At 41.0% G+C, this 22,772-nt stretch overlaps 2 protein-coding genes across 2 annotated transcripts; one reads left to right on the top strand and one right to left on the bottom strand.

Moving 5' to 3' along the window:
* Window positions 1–364: 364 nt before the first annotated feature.
* On the bottom strand, window positions 365–7,047 carry LOC141773941 (uncharacterized). The gene is made up of 8 exons (XM_074646133.1): window positions 6,909–7,047; window positions 5,516–5,658; window positions 5,359–5,422; window positions 5,164–5,248; window positions 4,487–4,560; window positions 3,022–3,273; window positions 2,817–2,938; window positions 365–551 (listed from the first exon to the last, which is right to left on the bottom strand). Exons 2-8 carry the CDS (start codon window positions 5,601–5,603, stop codon window positions 478–480), a joined length of 759 nt encoding a protein of 252 aa, XP_074502234.1. The 5' UTR covers window positions 5,604–5,658; window positions 6,909–7,047; the 3' UTR covers window positions 365–477.
* edrf1 (erythroid differentiation regulatory factor 1) lies at window positions 6,971–22,333 on the top strand. Its single transcript, XM_074646131.1, has 25 exons — window positions 6,971–7,105; window positions 8,343–8,554; window positions 10,687–10,753; window positions 10,843–10,968; window positions 11,083–11,207; window positions 11,340–11,487; window positions 11,706–11,807; window positions 13,012–13,133; window positions 13,449–13,560; window positions 13,804–13,951; window positions 14,053–14,164; window positions 14,330–14,441; window positions 14,751–15,035; window positions 16,144–16,215; window positions 16,304–16,451; window positions 16,597–16,788; window positions 17,325–17,525; window positions 17,791–18,009; window positions 18,261–18,487; window positions 18,625–18,783; window positions 19,105–19,254; window positions 19,640–19,793; window positions 19,890–20,005; window positions 20,147–20,319; window positions 21,425–22,333. Exons 1-25 carry the CDS (start codon window positions 7,013–7,015, stop codon window positions 21,585–21,587), a joined length of 3,738 nt encoding a protein of 1,245 aa, XP_074502232.1. The 5' UTR covers window positions 6,971–7,012; the 3' UTR covers window positions 21,588–22,333.
* The last annotated feature ends 439 nt before the right edge of the window (window positions 22,334–22,772 follow it).

Below are 22,772 nucleotides of genomic sequence, written 5' to 3'. Positions count from 1 at the left end.
GTTAAAAGTTGAACTAGGCACATATATTCACTAGTACCAAGCCCTGTGAACTAGATGAGCAGACGTTGTTCGCATTGTTAATCACCTCAAACGGTACAACTGAAAGGATTTTTTAAATTCTTTAGTGAGGGGTGATAATCAGGACAAAGTCCAGATGTGATATGTTCACATGAGTGTAATTGGCATTACTTGGAAAAAGGGAGATTTAAAGCAGCAAATGCAAAATTAAGCAGTAACAAAGTTTAAATTAAACAATATATTCAGAGAATACGTAGGATCTTTAAATCAATAAGATGAGAAACCATTTGTCACAACACTTCTAGTCGCAAGGGGTCACTCCGTAATCATCTTTCTGGCATCACATATGGGCAAATAGTCTTTTCAACTACAAGCAAATGGAAAATGGAATAAAGTGGAAATGTACAGAGAGGTAATCTTTGTTCTGTGAACTGTCCGTTCCAGGATCCCAAGGGAATATTAAACTTTTGTCTCAGCTGAGACATGGTTGTGGTCCGAGTGTCCCTGGTGTATATCTGTTGTATTATTGATTCCTGAGGACAAGATGAGGACGACAAAAAGGTTGAATTACATGTTTTAGGTAACGTTCAACACACAGCTGAAGAGGTTACCATCCAGGGTCCAAACATGTTCATATTCTTTAAAGTAAAGTATTGTGTAGGCACCCATATCAATACCCAACCCTAGTTCTTTATTTATATATATTTATTATTGGCCTAAAAGGAGTCAAATTTGAAGGGTAACTTTGGTATTTTTCAACCTGGACGCTATTTTTCCATGTCTTTGTGTCTAACAACAATTTCTGAAATAGGTCCAGTATTGAGGAAGAGCGCTGTAGACGGCAGCTGCTCGCAGGCTGCAATATGGTGCTATTGGGGCAAGCTGGCATCATCATTTACGTCCACAAAGAGTGCTTGTTTTCACCATGACAGGCTCTGGTTGTTATTATAAGTGTCTGACATTATGGAAAGTGTCTTGTTCAAGGAAAAATCTCGTTCTGAAATCTGATGAGGTGACGTGTTGCCAGAAAACAACGGTGGAATAGTGGAATACATCCATGGTGGAAACGCGAGTGGCAGCTGGGCAGAGTTTGTTGTGTTGGAGTACAGAAAGCGTAGCTTAAAAGATTTTCAGTGTCATGGCTGAATATTTAGATGATTTCCACAATGTGGATGAGGTCTTTGAATTTGATCACTGCCTGTATTTATTTGAGCCAGAGTATACAGATATTCAGATTTTACAATGAGACTTCTCCTTGAGCGGGACATGACACAATAACAAACAGACTGGATCAAGAGAAAGTTAAGAAAAACGTTTTAATTCTCTTTAGGGTCCTTTCCATAATGTTGTCAGCATTGACGCTGCTAACTTGCCCTCGTAGCTCGTTTTGCGGCTGCCGGTTACAGCGTTCTCCCTCAATACTGGACCAATTTCAGAAATTGTTGTCCCCATTAGTCACTTAAGGCCCAAACACACATCCTGACATCAAAGAACTAGTGGCGACAAAGGTCAACCATTGAGTCGCCTCATGTCGCCTTTGTCTTGGCCAAAAAGTTGCACTCGAACACACCGCAAACACCACAGCCTACGACCAACTACCACGTACGTTCTGTACCTACATGAGATGAAATAACTCTCCATACCAGCAGGTGGCGGTAGTCTGTATTTGTCATTCAAAAAGGGAAACCAGAAGACCGAGGACTGTGGATATACAAGCCGCTGTTATGATACGTACATGAAACAAAGCGGCATTTGCCGACCATTTTCACACCACTCTCACTCACCACTTAGCTTTATTCCAGATGGCCATGTCGTTGTGAAAATATAGTGTATTGGAATGATCAGATGAGATGAAGATGAAAAATGAATAGAGCCTTCTATGTGCGCCCTTTTGACTTTACTCGTTTGCTTGCTTTCCTCACTTCCGTTTCTCTTTTCGTGCACTGATTCGTTTAAGCTGAACAGACAATCAGAGTGATTTCTCTCCCCAACGGGCTGCGCCACCGATTCAACATGCTGAATCAGCCGAAAAAACTCAGACACAGGTAGACCAAAGCCGACGGTGCGGAACACACCGCAAAAAACAGGCCTTTAGACGCTCACTGATGGCCCCAAACTGTCCAACGGCTGACCATTGGCTTGGCGTGTCAGGGCCTTTAGACGCAAGCACAAGGGAAAATAGGGCCCAGGTTGTCAGCCTGTAAAATACCCACCATGTCGGAGTTTTTAAATTGTAGAACTAACCCGCCCCCCGGGTTGGCAACGCTCAAATTCTCAGAGAAAATACGAGGGACGTGACATCGATGCGTCCTGACATCAAGCGTAGTAGCTACAGGCCAGTTCCTCACAATCAGGTTGAAGCACACAGGATGCATAAAAGTGGTTTTATAGTCTGTGTCTGTGTCCAGTGCCAATATAAACGTCAGGATTAAAGAAGGTACTGGATGTGAGTATTCTGTATAGGCATATGAGACACTTAATGGTCCCTTGGGTGATTGGCTTTGCGCTGACTCCCGGTATTATTCTCTACAAGCCCACTGAGTTATTTGATGAAGGCTAAATGGGCCCTCATCCGCGCTATTAGTGCTTTGTTGATCACGATAACATTGTCTTGACCTCATCAACTAGACCCTCTTAATTAAGAAGGTCATAAGGACGCTCTTGATGAAGGCTCTCGGCGCCTACGAGGGTCCATGTGCAGCACTGAGGTGAACTAATGGATTTAAATTAAGAGGCGGCCATTTGTTTGCACCTACTGCATTATGCATAATATGTTGAAGAGAGATGCTGATTCTTACTCTGAATGACCGATGTAGGCGTTTCTGTTTCACCGATCAGAGAGCTCGTCACTATAGGAACACACTCTTTCCTCGTCTCCCTTTGGAGGTGCTTCTTCACTTGTTTGGCCAAACGTTGCCACCTGGTGAAAAGCAGTAATTACTTTAGACAACTTAATATCTGAATCAAAAAATGTTAAGTCATACAGAGATCACACTCTCTTACCTTTCCTGTGTGTCGTTGTATTTATTCAGCCTGTCTGCCTCCTCCCTCTTCTCCTCCATCCACCGCTGCAAAAGCCCTTCTTTCTCTCTCCAGGTCTGTGCCAACGCCTCATGTAGTTCTTTCTGCTCCGCACGCAGGGCCGCCAACTCTTTGGATTGACACTCGATGGTGTGCTCAAATTTGGAAAGTGTCGTCTTCAGGGTGTTACTCCCTTTAGCCAGAGTAAGTGCATCTTGACGGTAGTGGGACACACTGAAAGTAATGGAATGGTGATTTACTGTACCATTGATCACCTCGTGGTATTGTTACTTTAAACGTTTAGATGGGGTTTTTTTAGGTCACAAGTTAATCCACTAGTACTGAAGAACACCGAGTGGCTGAAGCTCGATTTATGATACTTCATCAAGGCATTTCTGCTCATGATTTAAGCCTGTTGATCATTAAATACAGCACTGGAACACTAGATGGTAATTTATCATGTCTGTTGTTCCTTCATTATATGCTCAAAGTAACCATGTTAACATTCTTTTATTTACTGTTGTAACATATAGAGCAATTATGGGAAGGTATTCTTTGAAAATAGCTTTGCTAGATCACAAAATATATTGTAAATACACCTTTCTCCAACTTGATCCATGATGTCTGATAGGTGGGTTTAATGTAAGGGACTGTACAGAAATGAATGGTTTGGGGAAGGAGGCTGAATCCTATATCATTTTGTTAAAAAGCAAGGCCCTTCCTTACGTTTGTAATGTTTTATTTTTCCTCAGTAAACATTCTGAATATGAGTTTATTGTCTCAATCGCTAGTTTCAAGTCTTCTTCAATACAGCATGATGTCCATTTAGTAAATTATGGTCCCATTTAGAGTCAAATAGACCATAAAGCAGGGTATGCTTTAGGGCGTGGCTACCTTGTGATTGACAGGTCGCTACCACAGCGTTGTCCGTTCTGGGAGTTGTCTGTGTTTTCGTCTTAGACCTTTAACCCTCTCACAGTGCGTTTTCAGTTCATTAAAGTTAATTATATCCTTTTAGGTCGCCCGAAAATGTCTTATTCACCGTTCGGTTGTACTTAGCTCCACCCTCTGGGGTCACTTCTGGTTGCAAAAACCAAGATGGCAACAGCCAAAAACCAAAATGGCGTTGGCCAAAATGCTGAACTCGAGGCTTCAAAACAGCCTCCACAAAAGTATGGGTGACGTCACGGTGACTACGTCCACTTGTTATACAGTCTTTGGTCAAGACAGTATATTTATGGTAAACAAACAAAAACATTTTATTTTTGAGAATAGAGCTGCTACATAATAAATTCCCAATCATTTTCATAAAGTGGATAAATGTGACCCAACAACCAATAGGCCTAACAACAACCAGTGTTCTTTTGTCTCTTTAGTATTACACTCAATTTTGCTGAGAGAAAGCAGGGAGAATACTGTGATGGCTGTAGTCAAAACTTGAAATTACCGTGACTGCCAGTACTGCAGTTCAGCCTCTTTCAGATACAGGACGGCGGTCAGGTCGGAGACAGTCTGAGACAGCTGGGGAGACAAAAAAAGCAGAAGGATAAATTGATTGAATGGTGGACAATGTGACGATCACACGCGTTCAAAGGTCACTGCCTGCACACACCATAATCAAAGCAGGCTAGGCCAATTGCTTTCCCTGCTGTAACCTGTAATGATCATTTTACAAGGATACAGACGTTACAAAGCTATCTGTATTCTAATTATCAGATGCATGTCTGAGGTTTGTAACAAATATTTGTGCAAACTGCCCCTGCACATATAGTGAAATGATGGCTCTTTTCTATAGTGGGAGGCTGATGTTATGGTAATTATCATTGGATATCTCCACATTAACCAGTTGCGGCTGGTGGAAATTTTTCTAGGTAGGGCTATGCCACATCCAATCAATTTCAGCAAACATCCTGGTATGATTTGGTGCAAAAAAGTGAAGGTATCAAAAACACATTACTACTTTTCAGTTAAATAATCAACAATTATTTTATTCCAACAGGAGCAGTAAAGAATGCTTAGAAAAACACAACAGTATAACATGTACTCAGTGGTGGAAAATAACTAAGTACATTTACTCAAGTACGGTACTTAAGTACAATTTTGAGGTACTTGTACTTTACCCACCTTTTGTTCCAGGTGTTCACTCTCTCTCAGTTGGAGTTGAAGGAGTCTGGTGTTTTTTCCAACTTCAAGTCCACCTTGTTCTAAACTGAAAAAAATAAAAAACAGTGTAAACAAATTAAAAATAATAAAATAATAATCGAGCTTTGGGCATCCAGATAATCAGAAAGGTCAAACGTGAAATTCTACTTTTCTGACCTCTTAGACTGAATATCATCCACAATTTGTTTGCGAATTTCAAAACGTTCCTCCAGCTGAGACACTAAAAGAAAACAGACACACATGTGTCCTCAGGCTAAAACAGTGGGAGCATCATCATTGCAAATAAGACTGAGATAGAACATATTAATCTTACAGCTTGTGAAGACGCCAATGTATGGGAGCTTCTCAGTTTGGTCTCTCTGTTGTAGTCGAGTGCGCACGTGATTCCTCCAGCTTCCCATTGTAATAATAAACACTAGTTTGTCTCCAAAATGTCCTGCAGCGTCTTCGCTCCCACTTGATTTTGGTCAAACACGAGATTATTGTTAAAAACGTAGCCTTCAGCACAGGAATGAACTGCTTGAAGCAAAGTTTCACAGCTCCTCCCTGTTCAGGGGGTCAGCTGCTTCACATTCCCCTTATCATTAGCATTATCCTATATATAACTTCTGACCATGATTCTGTCCCCCGCTTATATAATATATATAATACAATACAATACAATACAATACAATATAATACAATATAATATAGTATAATATAATATAGTATAATATAATATAATATAATATAATATAATATAATATAATATAATAAAGTATAATATCATATAATATAATACAATTTAATATAATATAGTATAATATAATATAATATACTATAACATAATATAATATAATACAATATAATATAATGTAATATAATACAATACAATATAATATAATATGATATTATATTATATAATATTATAATATAATATAATAACAGAGCTATGACTAGGCTATTTGTACTTTTGATACTTTACTTTTTGCTGTTAATACTTCTGCTCTCCTACTTAAATATTTAATTTAATTTTCCAAATAAAAAAGCTCGGTAAAATAATAATTTACAAAGCCCAGAGCAGAAATGGCACAATACAATATATATATTTTTTAATACCATTTAGCTGTAAAATATAAACATATTAATATAAACATTAAACTAAACACATGTGAGGACATTTCAGAATAAAATACCAGAACAGTGCAGAACGTGCTCAACTGTTCTGGAAGGAGGCCCTTGTCAGCTCTGAAAGTACTTCCGGTTCATACATTTTTCTTAATAAGTCGCAGTAACTGAAATATTTTCCTTGTTATAAGCAAATATTTTACCGTAACAGGCTGTTAATTTTTTTTAATAAAATGTAGACTCATTCCGACAGTCGAAATAAAAAAAAAAAATAGTTTTGGAAAATTGTCTTAAAGTTAAACCGGAAGTTGTTGCCCTGACAACAACAGACTGGCTGTGCTGGGTGATGGAAACAGAAGAAGCAGCTGCAGGCTTATTTAACTAATTAAGTAAAGGGCTAAACATTACTAAAGGTTAACAAAGCAACAACAGTCGGCTGTCGTCCAACTTTAGTACAACAATTGTGTTTAACTACACTTATATTGACAGCTTTATCAGTTAGCTTTATCGAGGAGCTAGCATGTCAAGCTAGCAAACTAGAGACAACTTTATTGAGATAAGTGACGTGTCTCGCTCGTTACCTAGGTAATGCTCGTTACCTAGGTGATGCGTAGATTGTAGGTAGTTGTCCAAGCCATGGAGAGGTTGTGTTAGTGTTAAAAAGTCGCCAGTGTTTGCTGGGTTGAACGCTTGTGTGTCCAGTATGAGCTCATCAGCTGGGGACAGAGAGCCTGGGACCCTCCTGGATAATGAAGACACCAGTGGCCCTACCTGCTCAGGAGAGAACAGCAGACAGGTAAGTAACTAGACTATAAAGTAACTGGAAAGGTCCAGACTCCAACCTCATAGTATCTTACAATAATGTGATGTTAAGAAGCTCGGATCAAGCCAGAAGTCTTGGTGTAGTCATATTAAAACAATTACAAAGACAGCCTTCTATCACCTGAAGGATATAGCAAGGATTAGAGGACTGATGTCTCAGCAGGATTTGGAAAAACTAGTCCATGCATTTATCTTCAGCCGACTTGACTACTGTAACGGTGTCTTTACTGGTCTTCCTAAAAAATGGATCAGACAGCTGCAGCTGATTCAGAACCTGATGCTGCTAGAGTCCTCACTAAGACAGTGGATCATATCAGTCCAGTTCTGAGGTCTCTACACTGGCTCCCTGTCTCTCAGAGTCCTCACTAAGACCAAGACAGTGGATCATATCAGTCCAGTTCTGAGGTCTCTACACTGGCTCCCTGTCTCTGAGTCCTCACTAAGACCAAGACAGTGGATCATATCAGTCCAGTTCTGAGGTCTCTACACTGGCTCCCTGTCTCTCAGAGTCCTCACTAAGACCAAGACAATGGATCATATCAGTCCAGTTCTGAGGTCTCTACACTGGCTCCCTGTCTCTCAGAGTCCTCACTAAGACCAAGACAGTGGATCATATCAGTCCAGTTCTGAGGTCTCTACACTGGCTCCCTGTCTCTAAGAGAATTGATTTAAAAATACTCCTGCTGGTTTACAAAGCACTAAATGGTTTAGGGTCAAAATACATTTCTGATCTTCTGCTATGTTATGAACCATCCAGACCTCTCAGGTCATCTGGATCAGGTCTGCTTAGTGTCCCCAGAGTCAGAACTAAACATGCAGAAGCAGCGTTCAGTTTTTATGCACCAAATATTTGGAACAAGCTCCCAGAAACCTGCAGGACCAACTCCAACTCTGAGTTCTTTTAAATCAAAGCTTAAAACTTTTCTGTTTGCTGCTGCCCTTTATTAAACCAGATAATGATCTTATACTGCACTATAACTTTTACTCTTGTGTGTTATATTTCTATTTTAGCTTCGATCCTAGCTTTTATTTTTAGCTTGTTTTTATTTTCTAATCTTTAATGTTTTTATAACTGTCTTAATTCTTTTGCACTTTGTCGCAATGTTCTTGAATGTTTATGTAAAGCACTTTGAATTGCCCTGTTGCTGAAATGTGCTCTACAAATAAAGCTGCCTTGCCTTGCCTTACAATATGATGTTTTACTCCTGAAGGACTCCGCCGTATGCACAGGAGGCACCAGTGAAATAAAGAGCCGTGCTGTGGTGAAGTACTCTGCCGCCCCACCTCCCACCAGCTATGCCCTCCTGCAGGAGAAGACCGACCTGAAGCTGCCTCCTGCCAACTGGCTGAGAGAAAACCCCCAGCTGGGCAGCGCTGGCACCACTGTATTAGGGTCCAGCAGCAAGAGCAAGCCTTTTTCCAGGTACAACATCATGAGAATTACTACAACTGATATTTGTTGTACTACGACAGGGGTCAGCAACCTTTACTATCAAAAGAGACATTTTAGGCAAAAAACCCCCAAAAAAAGATCTGCCTGGAGCCGCAAAACATTTGAGCATTGTGATGAAGGTAATACAGCTTATAGTCTAAGTATATAGTATATAAGTCTAATGCAGTGAGGGCCAAATGTACTACGGAGTATTAGGGCCACATTGAGGGAAAAAACATCTGAGATTTCCAGAGTAAAGTCATAATATTATGAGAAAAAAGTTGTAATATTACGAGAATAAAGTCATAAATTTACGAGAAAAAAAGTCGTAATATTACAAGAATAAAGTCATAACTTTACAAGAAAAAAGAAAATAACACGTTAAATTACTTCTTTATAATATTATGACTTTATTTTCATAATATTACGACTTTTTTTCTCATAGTTATGACTTGTAATATAATGACTTTATTCTTGTAATATTATGATTTTATTCTCAAAAACTCAGATTTCCCCCCCCCCCCCCCCCCCCAATGTGGCCCCAATACTCCATCGTACCATAGACCTACAACAATGATAAATAAAAAATGAAAATGTAAACAAAAAAGTTATTCATTTCCATTTTTAAAGATCCAAAGGGAGCCGCTGGAGAGGGGCTAAAGAGACGCATGTGGCTCCGAAGCCGCAGGTTGCAGACCCCTGTTCTAGTGTGAAACTGTGCTCGTCTCTGTAGATACGTTTAGTTTTTACTTAATAAAGGGAGCATGCTGCCTAAATAACTGTCTCCTTAAAGGTGTTATTGATGACATTTTGATGTAGATGATTAATTAAAAAAAATTATATACCCACAGAGCTTTTAGAAAGGAGGCTAAAAATATGTCTTTTCCTAAAAAAAGTATTCTGATTGTGAATTAATCATTTTAAACATTTTTGCGGGTCCAAAATTAATGTCTTGTTTATGTTTGTGGAAGATATCTGACGTTCGGTTGCCACTTCTAGCAAGGCTTGTGAGCTAATAGTGTAACAACGTTGGTATCACGTGGTAACTCTGTGTCGTCCGCGATCAAGTTGCCAGTTAGTGTGAAAAGTGTTCTAGTGTGCGCAGTCAGGGTTCAGTGGGATTTATGTAGGCGATATTGTACTCACATTTTGTGTTCCTACCGCCTTCATTGTTGACTGCTTATACACTTCACTAAAACTAATGCAATCTCATAAAACAGCTCTGCAATAAATATGATGTCTGTAATGTTGGTGTATTAATTCAACCATATGGTCATTTCGGACATGCTGTTGAATTGTATTACATTATACTAAGAGGTTTTTGTCTACCCCATTTATATAAATAAGGGTAAACTAAATATTATTGGGACCTCCTGTTAGGTTGGTATTTTAAAAAATATGACTGTAAATGATCATGCATTCGGTCATGTTTAAAATGATTTGAAACACACTTAGCTGTATTGTTTGGGTGGGATAAATAACCGTATGCTTGATGACAGTTTGAGGTCTTGTGAATATGTTTTGCTGAGAGATACAAGTCAAAGTTTGTATCGGAGGCTAAAAGCATCATACTCTATCTATGCTCTGTTTAACTGCAGAAACAAGCTGGTCAGATGGTCTCTGTTGTTGGTCTGAATGCACTCATGGAGACTGATTAGTACTCACTGAATTCTGCCTTTATTCATTGATGTTACAAAACTACATATGAAACAGAATTATATATAATACAGTGTAGACACCACTAACGAGCCGCTGGAACAGCCTTCCAGAGGATCTGAGAGGAGCTGAAAATATTACTAACTAAAAATCCATCTATTTAGTCTGGCATTCATCAACATTTCACCACACTGAGTAACTGTTGATCATTATGACATTTGTCAATGTGTTTGTCAATCGCTTGTAAAGCACTTTGAAGAACATTTGATTTGTTCGAAAGGTGCTATATAAACAAAGTTTGACTGTTGAACTAGAGGCATTGGATAACATCTAGCCTGGGGTCATCAGTGGTTAAATCACAGATACTGATTCATCAGCAAATGCCTTAAATCATTAATCAGTCTAATCCATATCACCGTTTGCAGACACTCTGTAGTGATTAAATTCCTTTTCTTCTTCTTCTGTAGTTTTGGGATGGCTTATGAATTCATCGATTGCATCGGGGATGATGTCGACGTGGTGTCAGACTCAGAGGTTTGTGGAGCTGTTGACATTTCTCTCTTAGTTTGTGTAACATGCACGTGCACCTGATGTTAACAGTCAATGTTTTCTGTCACATTCAGAACATCAAGAAGCTTTTGAAAATTCCCTACAGCAAGTCCCACGTCAGTATGGCTGTTCACCGCGTGGGGAGGACGCTGCTTTTGGACGAGCTGGACATTCAGGAGCTCTTCATGCAATCCTCTCAGGTACAGCACGGACTTGTTCCAGACTTTTTTCAAGTCAAGGTTAGTCCCTATGAAGATATATTTTAGGTATGTGGTTTAAGTGATTGTATTCTCCCTGCTATGTGTGTGTTGTAGACAGGAGATTGGACGTGGCTAAAAGACTTTTACCAGCGACTAATAGATCAAAAGTGGCAGAGGAAAAAGAAGAGTAAGGAGCACTGGTATCAGAAAGCAATCCTGTCAAAGTTCCTCTACTACAGGTGAGTACTTGGCGTTACTTGAATTATGAAAATAAAAAAAATGGAGTAGGGTTTACTGTGGGATTTAGGTTACATGTCATTTTAAGGTGCATCTTTCCCATTCTTATCCAATAACTGCTGTGTTTCCTCCAGTATAAATGGCGATGGGGCTGCAGAGCCTGTACCAAATGTCCCAAATGAAGGGGAGGAGGAGAATGAGGCAGAGGTGTTCAGTTCTTCATGGCCCACTGCCTTCACCAGCACAGCATCTGATACTGAAGAATCAGATGCTCCAAAGCAGGTACAGTATTTTAGCTGTTGGATCGTTATTTAGTAGCAACCAATGGGGCAGTGTTGCTTTAGAAATTATGTGTATTTCTTCTTGATTAGGAATCAATCCTGTGTGCCGTAGTCTTTCAAAACTGTCAGTATTTAGTGAGATTTAATGTATTAGAAAATAAGTATTTTAGATTAGAGTCTTGGTTTGCACTGACAGTATTGCTACTGTTTAATGTGCAGGAAAGTGTTTCTATGGACAGCAAGTTTGCTCTGGACCAGGTGACTTCTGTACCCAAAGAGCAAAACCTCACTATGCTCTTCAACGAAGGGGAGAACAGCCAGGTAACGCAACCTCTTTCCCTTCCTTAATTGTATAGTACAGGGGTCGGCAACCTTTTTGATACCAAGTTCCATTTTTAAATTCTCAGTTAATCAGTGTGGCATATCAACATTAAGGTTAACATTAAGTTTAATTATGACACCACATCAAAATTGAAATCTCCAAGGGATCTGTAATTTTATTCCATCCATATAGGCAACATGCATTGCAACATTTTGAAAATACATTTTTCTCCTATAATCAGGACATTGTATTTATATATAGAGAGAGCACTATACAAGAAGGCTGTCAGAGGCTGTGAAAAATGTAATTTAGCATGCGGATGAGAAGGTACTTTAACTTTTTAAAAAAAAACTCTTGCACACTTATTGCTAGTGTGCCATTAGGCTCGTTCGAGATGAGGCAGGCCTGTGCAGAATCGATCACCGACGATGGTCGCACAATGCATTCCGGTTAGATTTGTGTCTGACTTGATCCCGACTTGCTCTGACATCATGCACACGTGGGCAACGATAACCTCACAAGTTAGAGGCGGCCGTAGGTTTTAGAGCCAGGCGCCACAGTTGCTCTCCACTGACTGCAAGACCCAGGGCATGATTGGAAACACCTGGCTGTCGCCTATCAAAGAGCTGATCGGCTCTTAGTGTTGACAACAAACACCACGTTTTATAGAAAATAAAAATGTTCTGTGTAATTGTAATATTTAACGCTAGATTGTAGGCTGTTAGTCTCATGTTGTGCAATGAAGGTTTAATCTGTTAACAAACATACAGTATATTGTGTAGTTGATAATAATAATAGGCTAATAAAGTTATTTATATAGCACTTATCAAAACGAGCAGCTACAAAGTGCTTTACAAGGCGGATATAATAAGAACAAATTATATAATACAATGCCAAATACACACACATTTCCACACAAACTATCCGAACGTGTGTCTGTAAACTAAAAGTAGCCTACAGATCGGATCTAACAGGATGTAACTATTTCTGTAACTTCCTGTAAATTATTGACCGCAGCTTTTTGTCATCTCCCCCTGCTGCTACCGCCTGATCTCGTCCACTTTCCAGGCAATGTGTAGTTCATCTCGAACGAGCCTATTTGTTAAGCTGTTGCGTGCCAAGGTTGCCTACCCCTGGTATAGTACTACAGTCGGTAGCTTATGTCTAATGTTTGCATACACTTTAACGTCACTTGTTTGACAGGGTTTAAGAAACGACTTTGTGCGAAACATCATGTGGACGTTTGAGGACATCCACATGTTGGTTGGGTCCAACATGCCCATTTTCGGAGGTGGTCGCTATCCTGCCGTCAGTCTGAGACTCAGGTTGGGATTTTAAACCATTTGCTCCCATTACGGATCTGAAATGAAAACTCATTTAGAGAGAAAATGATGATGTAATCATACCATTTTAATTGCTTTGCACTTCTGTTGCCTTCTGTTGGGTTCTGTGTCAGCAACATAATGCAAATTTACACATAATGGCATAGTTGTATAAATTAGCTTTTCTGACCTCACAAGGTGAGCCAGAATGATGTAATTTTGGATGCTGCAGCCTCATCGGAATTACATGTTGGTTCCATTACATTATTCTTGCTTAAATTAACATCTAACCTTTAACTTTCTCACTGTGTGTTTCAGGGACAACAACAAACCAATCAACATCCTGACAGGTATCGACTACTGGCTCGACAATCTGATGTGTAATGTCCCAGAGCTCGTCATGTGCTTTCACGTCAATGGCATTGTTCAGGTACATTCCTGTCAGTCCAGTATTGCATTAAGTGTTATTATTATCGACTTGATGATTGCCATAGTTAATCTTCACAGTAGGAGCAGAATACAGACATGTAAGCAGAAGTGTACGCTATATTTTCTATAGTAATAATTTTATTGGTAATAAAGTTGTTTTTAAAATCACTCATTTTCAGCTTTTTATTAAAAAAAGTGCTAATAAATGTCAACATTGTTTTTGCCTTTTATGGTCTTCCTGTAGAAATACGAGATGATAAAAACAGAAGAGATACCTCATCTGGAGAACTCGACTTTCTCCACGAGGGTGGTGAAAGACATCGCCCAAAACATCCTCTCCTTCCTCAAGTCCAACTGCACCAAAGAGGGTCACACCTACTGGCTTTTCAAAGGTGGGGGATAAGAGAACACAAAGTCTTGAGTCTGTACTTGAACTGCGCTCTGTGCGCTAGTCTATCTTGATGTTTTCTGATGTTATTTCTTCAATCCACAGCTAGCGGGAGTGACATTGTGAAGCTGTATGATCTTACTACTCTCTGTGAGGAGGCGGAAGAAGAGAAATGTCAGAATCCCTTCACTCTTCCTGTGGCGGTGTTGCTATACAGGTAAGTCTCAGGAAAGACTTCGTCCCCTTTAAAATTATTGTCCGTTTACAACTCGTTTGTACAAGATATCGTTTGAAAGTGAGTTATGCTTAAATCAAACATATTAACAATGAAAGTGTGCAAAACTGTAATGAGTTCTTGTCTATTTTCCGTTCTTTGGTGCAGAGTCGCCAGCAACTTGATGCTGAAGGCGAGGCAAAACAGAAAGCACTACGGCACAATCAGAACTCTGCTTTTAAACTGTGTCAAGCTTCTGGATCAGGAGAGGCACCCCCAGGTAAGCTTGGATTTAAAAAGAAATCCCACCCTTATATCCTGAGGAGATGATGTGCAACAAAAGTCCTGGACCAGATTCAAACCTAGACCCTGCATTTAAAGGATGAGCTGCCAGGTTAAATGATAGATGGGTAGAAAAGTCTCATGGAGATTCCTTCTTTAAGTACCAAATTAGGCATCATGCATCCTAATTAGATAAAAGCAGTGTTTTCAATATATATTTAGACAGCGGGGAAGTAAAAAGTGAGAGAATGACATGGTTTAGATTTCCGACTTCGGTCCTGATATCCTCCGTCTCCTGTCTGTTCAGATCATCGCCTCCGCCCACTACATGCTGTCAGAGCTGTTCCATCTGGACGAGCCTCTTGAAGAGGAGTCGTTTCGGGCTGGCGGCTCAGAGGACAGCTACAGCGATGAAGACAGGGAGGAGGAAGAAGAAGAAGAGGAGGAGGAGGTGCTGACGGAGGACAGCGACGAGAACGGCTCCTACAGCTCCTGTTCCATCCCACAGGATGACAGTAAAGCTGTGGCTGTGATCCGCTCTGTAGGGGAGCTGTCGGTCCCGGAGAAATACAAATCCACTCACCAGATCAGAGTGAGTGCCTCTCTAAATGATTTTCCTCTACACAGACCAGAGGCCTGTACTACGAAGCAGGATATGGGGTTAGCGGGGTAACTTTAGGGTTAACCCTGGGTTTTCAGTCCTACAACGGTGGTCCACATCTTACCGGGGTAGATCGCCATGGTAACAGATGCTGCACACTCAACCCTGCTCCGGAGCAGGTTTTGTTTGAGATAAGATATCGAGATAAGATATCGAGATAAGATGATATTACACAAAAATGAAGTTAAAGTCACAATCCAGGCTAAAGCAACACAGTCTAAATGCCAAATGCAGAAAGGAGAGCTGGCAAAAAAATCGGCGACAGTGTGAAAAAGATTTGGGATCAAATAAGAAATAAATTAATAAATGCGTCAGAGTCGTGTGTTTACAGTTCTGCAGACTGTATGAATTGCCTTGCGTTCCTTTCCATTTAATTTGTATTTGTTCCCAAGTCTTTTTCACACTGCCGGGGTCAGGGACGCAGCTGAAAGAAGGTTAAAAGTGTCATACACGCCACTATTTCCCTTAAGGGAATAATAAAGTATATTCTACTCTTCTGTTCTTATAAGAAACAGTCAGATCTACTCGAGCTCTAGATAGGACAGTGATATTATAAGTCTGTCAATTTACACATTCACACATCGGCAGTTTTTTCTTTTGCCAGCTGTCCTTTCTGCATTTGGCAGCTTCAACTGTGTTTCTTTTAGCCTGGATTATGTGTTTAACTTCTTTGTATTTCTCTAATATTATAGTTTGCTTTGGTTTGGAAAATATGCCGCACTGCTGACAGTAGACCATGTTTGTGTTTGGTCATATGCTGACCAAACACCGCCCTGTTCATGTGAACGCGCTCATGGCCAGATTGAGAAACTATGAACGAGTTGATAAGCACCGTCGTAGGACCACTTAGCAGGATCGCGATTGTAAGGGTTAGTGAAGCCAGATAACGAGAAGATATCCTGGGTATGTTGAACTCGCTTAATAGTACAGGCCTCATATACCTTCTCATATACCTCTGAGAAGGTACAGTATATGAGGAATATACAGATTCTTTATTCGTAACACAAAAGCGTTTTCTCCCCTTTTTTGATCCCTGCAGCCAAGTGGTGCTTTCCCTGTTTCTCAAGACAAGGAGGAGAGATGCCGACACGTCCTGAGCTGCGTGCTAAAGGCGAGTCTCTGCATGATATTTAGGTTTAGTGTTCATACAATGCTGATAAAGTGATGTGTGTTAATAATCGCTGCGATACACCACACAGGGGCTGAAGGCGGTAGATGGCACCATCAAGAGGGAGAGTGACCTCCCAGCTGCAGACCCTAACACAGCCATCCCTCTCAAATATGAGGACAGAAGTGCAACCGGAGCCTGTGCTGCCGAGCAAGGCATCTCTCTTCTTCTCGAAAGAGGTACAGTCGTTATTTCAAAGATATAATACAGAATAAGAAAAGTATTTCTTACCAAGTACACACACTGTTGCTGAATGATTCCTAGGACATTCTTCAACTCTACATGTGTCTTTTTCCTGCTCTTCCAACATGTGTGCATCACCAGCGAGGTCATCGCAGGTGGACCAGAAGCACCCAACACGCTCAGGGATGATCCCCGGCTCGTGGCAGCACCGCATGAAGCTGCAGCTCTTCCTCAAAGCCTCCAAGGCCTACTACGTCCTGTCTGACGCAGCTACTAACTTACTTAAGTACGGGCGAGCCCTGCGTTATATCAAGCTCTCTCTGCAGTGTTACGGTAAGTTTGTTTAACTGGGAATATAGTTATTGTTATAGCATATCAGTATTTTCATGTTTTTTTTATAAGGCTGTTGCTGAAAATTTGTTGTTGTGTAACTTCTGTGAATTAATAATTTAAAACGTTTTGGCGGGTCCAAAATTAATGTTTTGTTTATCTCTGTGGAAGATATCTGATGTTTGGTTCCCACTTCTAACAAGGCTTGTGAGCCAATAGTGAGACAACGTTATTATCACGTGGTATCTCTGGGTCGTCAGGTAGTTCGGAAAAAACTAATAAATGGCTGAGATGGATGGTAAGTGCCTGGCAACGACTTGTTGTGAAGTGATTGCAATGGAACGGGGGAGGGAGAATGCGACATCTAGTGACTGAATGTTATCAATAGCACCTTTAAACATTCACTTTTGACCACTTTATTATAATCTTAATTTTAATCTTGATACAGATTACAAACAGTTACTTCAATATTTTATAAAGCGATATAATAGCTCACCATTTATTTCTCTTTCCCTTTCTTCTTCTGTTGTTTCCTCCAGATGCCTATTGTTCAGTGAGCGGTACACTGCACCCGCAGGTGCTGCAGTTTCACAGCCAGTGCCTGTCTCTGTGTGGAGACATCCAGTTGATGTTGGCCCAGAATGCCAACAACAGAGCAGCTTACCTGGAGGAATACAGCTACCAGACCAAAGAGGACCAGGAGATCCTGCACAGCCTACAAAGAGAGAGCAGCTGCCAGGGTCAGTCACTAAAGAGACACAATCGTACAAATCTGAAAGCACACAGCGGCCGGCTGTCTTGCCTGATGTATTCAAATTAGGAGTGTTTGCAAACACTTAAAGGCCTGATCCATAACTGATGTCTTCTTATCCATTTCAGTTCCACCAACATCATTCACAATAACATTTCAGTGCTAGCTTCACCCAGAGATTCTTGTCGTTTCCAGTTCTTCTCTTCAGTTACTTATCATTCCATTTGTCAACGCCTTTCTTCTCTACCCACTAGCCTTCAACATGGCAACAGAGCTGGCCATGGACCCAGAGTACCAGCTGTTTGTTAGCAGTAAGTGCTACGAGGCAGCGTATGAACTGCTCATCTCTGACGCTTTGAAAGATCACGCCTCAGATCAGCTGGCACAGGTGCTCAAAAGGCTGGGAAACATCCGCAACGAGATGGGAGTCTACTACATGAACCAGGCTGCAGCCATGCAGACTGAGAAAGAAGGTATGTTGGAAGGAAACAATATACTAAGTAACAAAAAAACAGTGCAATGACAGTTATTCCTTTGAATTACTAAACTTGCTTGAGTAATGTTGATATTTAGATGCTTTGCACTGGAAAGATAATGCCAAGAAAAAACAATCTCTTGGCACATAGATCAGCCAAAATGGAGTAAAAAAACCAATTCATAAAAATGTATTGCTCCATTGTCCATGTTGCTGCATCTAACTGGCCTTCTCCCCTTCCCCTTCTAGTGAAGAAGTCTGTGTCCATAGCAGAGCAGGAGATGTGGAAAAAGAGTTTTGCTTTCTTTGAGAAAGGCATGAAGGACTTTGAAGCCATCGCGGACAGCACCAACACAGCCCTGCTGCTGTGTAACACTGGCAGGCTGATGAGAATCTGTGCTCAGGGCCACTGTGCCATGTCTGCCGACCAGAGCAGAGGGGAGTTCTCACCTGAAGAGGCCCTCTACTACAACAAGGTGCCATGTCAAACCCTTTATGTCTTAAACTTGTGATAGAAAATGTTCTTTTGCAAAAAATCTCTGTCTTTTTATATATCTCAGTACATCTTAACCCTCCCCTAGCATGCTCTTAATTGACACATTTTTAACCCCAGGCCATAGACTACTACTGTCGGGCTATGAAGTCACTGGCAAGCCGAGAGAACCACCCAGCAGTGTGGGACAGTGTAAACTGGGAGCTGTCCACTACCTATTTCACCCTGGCTACACTTCTGCAGGACTACGCTCCGTTGTCCAGGAAGGCCCAGGAGCAGGTGGGTTTGTTTCACAAATATTCTATGATTAAGTTAAAGGTGCTGAATGCGAGATTGGGAGCATTTCTGTTGCCTCCGCACGGCTCTCAACATGGCGAAGGCTGAGCTGGCAGCTCGTAACTAACAGTGCTAACAGCGCTAACAGTGAAAACTACGGCAACAGTGCTGAGAGGGCTAACGGTGTTAACCTGAGGGGAAACAGGAGGGTGGGTGCTATGCTTCCGTGGCGGCGCCGTCGGTCGGGACAGTTGTTTTGCACCAGTAACGCCTAGACATGCAATCAAACTTTTAAGTCATCCATTCCTGCGTGTGTTTTCCCAGATTGAGCGGGAGGTGACTGAGGCGATGATGAAGTCCCTGAAGTACTGCGACCTGCAGACTGAGTCGGCTCGTCAGCCGCTTTACCAGTACAGAGCTGCCACCATCCACCACCGCCTGGCCTCTATGTACCACAGCTGCTTCCGCAACCAGGTGGGAAACCATGGAAACTGATACAACATCCTTTTTTTCTGTCTCAGTCAGTGGGCAACCTCCTGGTCTGAAAAGTAAAGCCAATGCCTTAAACATGCATTCTTCATAATAGCCAGCAGGGGGCGACTCCTCTGGTTGCAAAAAGAAGTCTGATTGTATAGAAGTCTATGAGAAAAAGAGCCTACTTCTTCTACTTGATTTATTACCTCAGTAAACATTGTCCACTTATGTACCACATATACCGTCTGTGGTTTTAGTGCCATTTCCTGTAAAGAACTCCCCACTGACTAGAATAGAATCACTGGTGATGAGATGTTACAGCTACTTATAGCAGCATAATACACACTGAAAGATGTCTGTGTTCCTGGCTCTAATTGTGTGACAGGTGGGGGATGAACACTTGAGGAAGCAGCATCGCAGCCTGGCAGAGCTTCACTACAGCAAGGCTGTCTGTTTGTTCCTCAGTCTCAAAGATGCTCCCTGTGAGCTGCTCCGCACGCTCCTGGAGAGGGTGGCCTTTGCTGAGTTTACCATGGCAGGTGGGTAACTGCTGTCAGCACTGTTTGCTTTTGTGAAGAGAACATAATGGCATTTTCCATCCACAGCCTCTTAAGAGTAATATTGTGTTTCCACAGGTCAGAGCAGCAGCGCGGCTAAGCTGAAGAGCTTGACTGGAGCGGTAGAGATCATGACAGAAACTCGCTATGCTTTCCAGCTCATTCATAAAGAGCTGCTGGAGGAGCAGATAGAGGTACGGTTCAGAGTAGCAGATGGGAAGGACACTCTCGAAAATGCTTATGCATCTTTGCAAAGCTTTGTTCACTTGCTGCTCTTTCTGGATCACTCACTGTGACCTACAACATCTTTTTTCCTTTCACTTCTTGTGCTGTAGTTGAGGGAATCAGACCCTGCTGAGTCAGCAGAGTCTCCAGATGTGGCCGGTGGCTCCACCTCAGGACTGAACCTCCAGGAAGTGATGAAGTTAATCGGCGTGTTCGAGCCGAGTTTCTCCTTCCTGCTGCTGCAGCTGATCAAATTGATGACGACGATGAAACGGAAACCGAGGTGAGCAAGAATCTGAAACCCGTATGGCATGTGCTGATCCGATATTCAGTATCGGTATCGGTCTGATACTGGCCAAAATCACTGGATGGACGGGAAAAAAACCCGTATAATCCGAACCATTTCCGTCACATACGCTCTCCTATGTCAGCGTCTGTGCCGGTGCTGTCTGGGGATCAGTCCGGCACATACACTCCTCTAAGTAGGCGTTGCCGGGGCTTTTGACTGTAGCCCCGACAGAAAACGTAATGTGTGATAGTGTTCGTTACAGAAGCAATGTAATGTATCAATGTAAATGCAGGTCTCTAAACCAACTGCGTGTGCAGGGGTCTGACGGTCAGCGCTGAGTGACTTACAGCAGGAAGAGGAGAGGAGAAATGGCGGAGCGTTTTGTCTTCTTCATGATTGTAGCTGCCGTTTTATTTTACAAACCTTGACGTTGCGTAACATTACGTTACATTATCGCTCCAAAACGAACTAAAACGACTAAACGACTCATTTTACGACGGATGAAAACTCTGTGCGCAAATGCACTTTGGAGAGAGAAAGACAGACATACAGACAGATGAGTAAAAGTAGTAATACTACAGTGTAAAATACTAGCTACAAATAAATTCCTGCATTCAAAATATTAGGTTACTCAAGTAAAAGTACATAAGCATCAGCATCAACATATACTGTAAGTACCAACAGTAAAAGTACTCATTATGCAGAATAATATACATTATATTATTGTATTCTAATTAGTGATGCATTAAAGTGTTCATCACTTTAATGTTGCAGCTGGTAAATGTGAGTCAGTGTGTCATTTTAATGACTTTATATACTGCTGGGTAGTTTAATCTATTATAATACATCATCATTTATTAGTTCATTATGTTTTGTATTAATAAACCTGAATCTGCAAAGTAACCAAAGTTCTTAAATTTATTAAACTTAGTTGTTTAAGAGAGGGAACAAGACGGTATTGGATTGGTGTCGGTATCAGCAGATGCTCAAGCTTGCGTTATCGGACGTTAAAAAGTGGTATCGAACCATATCTATGTCTAATATCCTTTAAACTTCCACAATGCTCATTCCTGACCAACTCATTTGTGTTTTATTACAGCAATAAGGATGAAGAGCTGTTGAAAACCTATAAGACTGTGTACTCCAAGCTGCTGCGAGCTGAGAAGAACGCACCGCTCCTCAGCCGCGTCGAGCTCCACGTAGAGCTGCTGCAGCAGCTGACCCCGCAAACAGGAAGCGACGACACGGGTACACATTCATGATAATGACATAAACCATTAGCAAGGAAGACACTCAAGACCTTAACTCTTCTCCAGGGAAGACTCAACAACTGTCTTCTCAAAAGTGCTGTGACAGAAAAAACGATGACTTACAGACACCATTATCAAACAGGCACATGCTCAGGCAACAACGTTCTTACTCTGAATTATAGTTTCAAAGCTAATTTCACCTCCTGCGCCTTTAAAACAAGTTCATCTTTTTCTAACATTTTCATCACAGGTTTTTTGAATTGTACATTTTTGTGAAAAGAGTTGTAAATTCAGAAGATATTATTTAATTTTCTTATGCAGTTAGGGGTCACATGTAAAGCTCCAATGCGTAGGATTTGTTGTTGACCGTACCAGACCATCACCTGGATTGCCTCATTTTTCTACAAACAAAAAACATACGGATTACAAACATGGTATAATCACGTACAACTTCTACGCACAGGGGCTTAAAAAGACAGAAATCGTTCAGCACATGCTCACAAAAATGACGGTTCATCTAAATATAGTTGGTGTTTTTGATATTCAATAATACTGCTGTGAATAAAATAGATTGAAGTGTGATTGATGGCTGACAAGTTGGAATAAAATCTAAAGTGTTTTTTTGCTTTCCAAAACAACAGTGTGCAATAGTTTGGCAACAATCAATGCAAACTCAGAGGCTAGTTTGTCCACATGGCTGTGTGTATAAATATAAAAGTTTGCTGTGACATGACATTAAAAAGGTTTTTAAATTGTAAGCGCTGTATTTCTCATGATATTGTATGTTGTCACAAAACGCTAATGTGCTCTTTGGCTAAAAGGACATTAAAGAGGACCTATTATTCTTATTTTCAGGTACCTTTATTTTGGGTTTCTACTCGAACATGTGTTGAAAAAAACACTTTACTTTTTTCATACTGGCTGCTGCACCACCTCTTTTCACCCTCTGTCTGAAACGCTCTGAGCACAAATGCACAGAAGGTCCCATCTAACTTTTAGTTTAGTTAATGATATCTTTGGATAACTCATATACATTATGATCTAACATACTGGACTATTATTTCAGCTCATTTAAACATCTACTAAACGATCTTTAAACATATTATGTGCAGCTGATTGGCCTTCAAAAGACAGTTTGTAAAAGATTTTAAGTGGGTCAGGCGACACCGTTCCCCTGTGGGTTCTGGTCCTCGCTGC

The sequence above is a fragment of the Sebastes fasciatus genome, chromosome 9 (genome assembly GCF_043250625.1).
Source record: "Sebastes fasciatus isolate fSebFas1 chromosome 9, fSebFas1.pri, whole genome shotgun sequence".
In the NCBI taxonomy this organism is placed as follows: Eukaryota; Metazoa; Chordata; class Actinopteri; order Perciformes; family Sebastidae; genus Sebastes; species Sebastes fasciatus.
The sequence above is the reverse complement of the archived record's forward strand: the minus strand, read 5'-3'. Positions and strand labels throughout refer to the sequence as shown.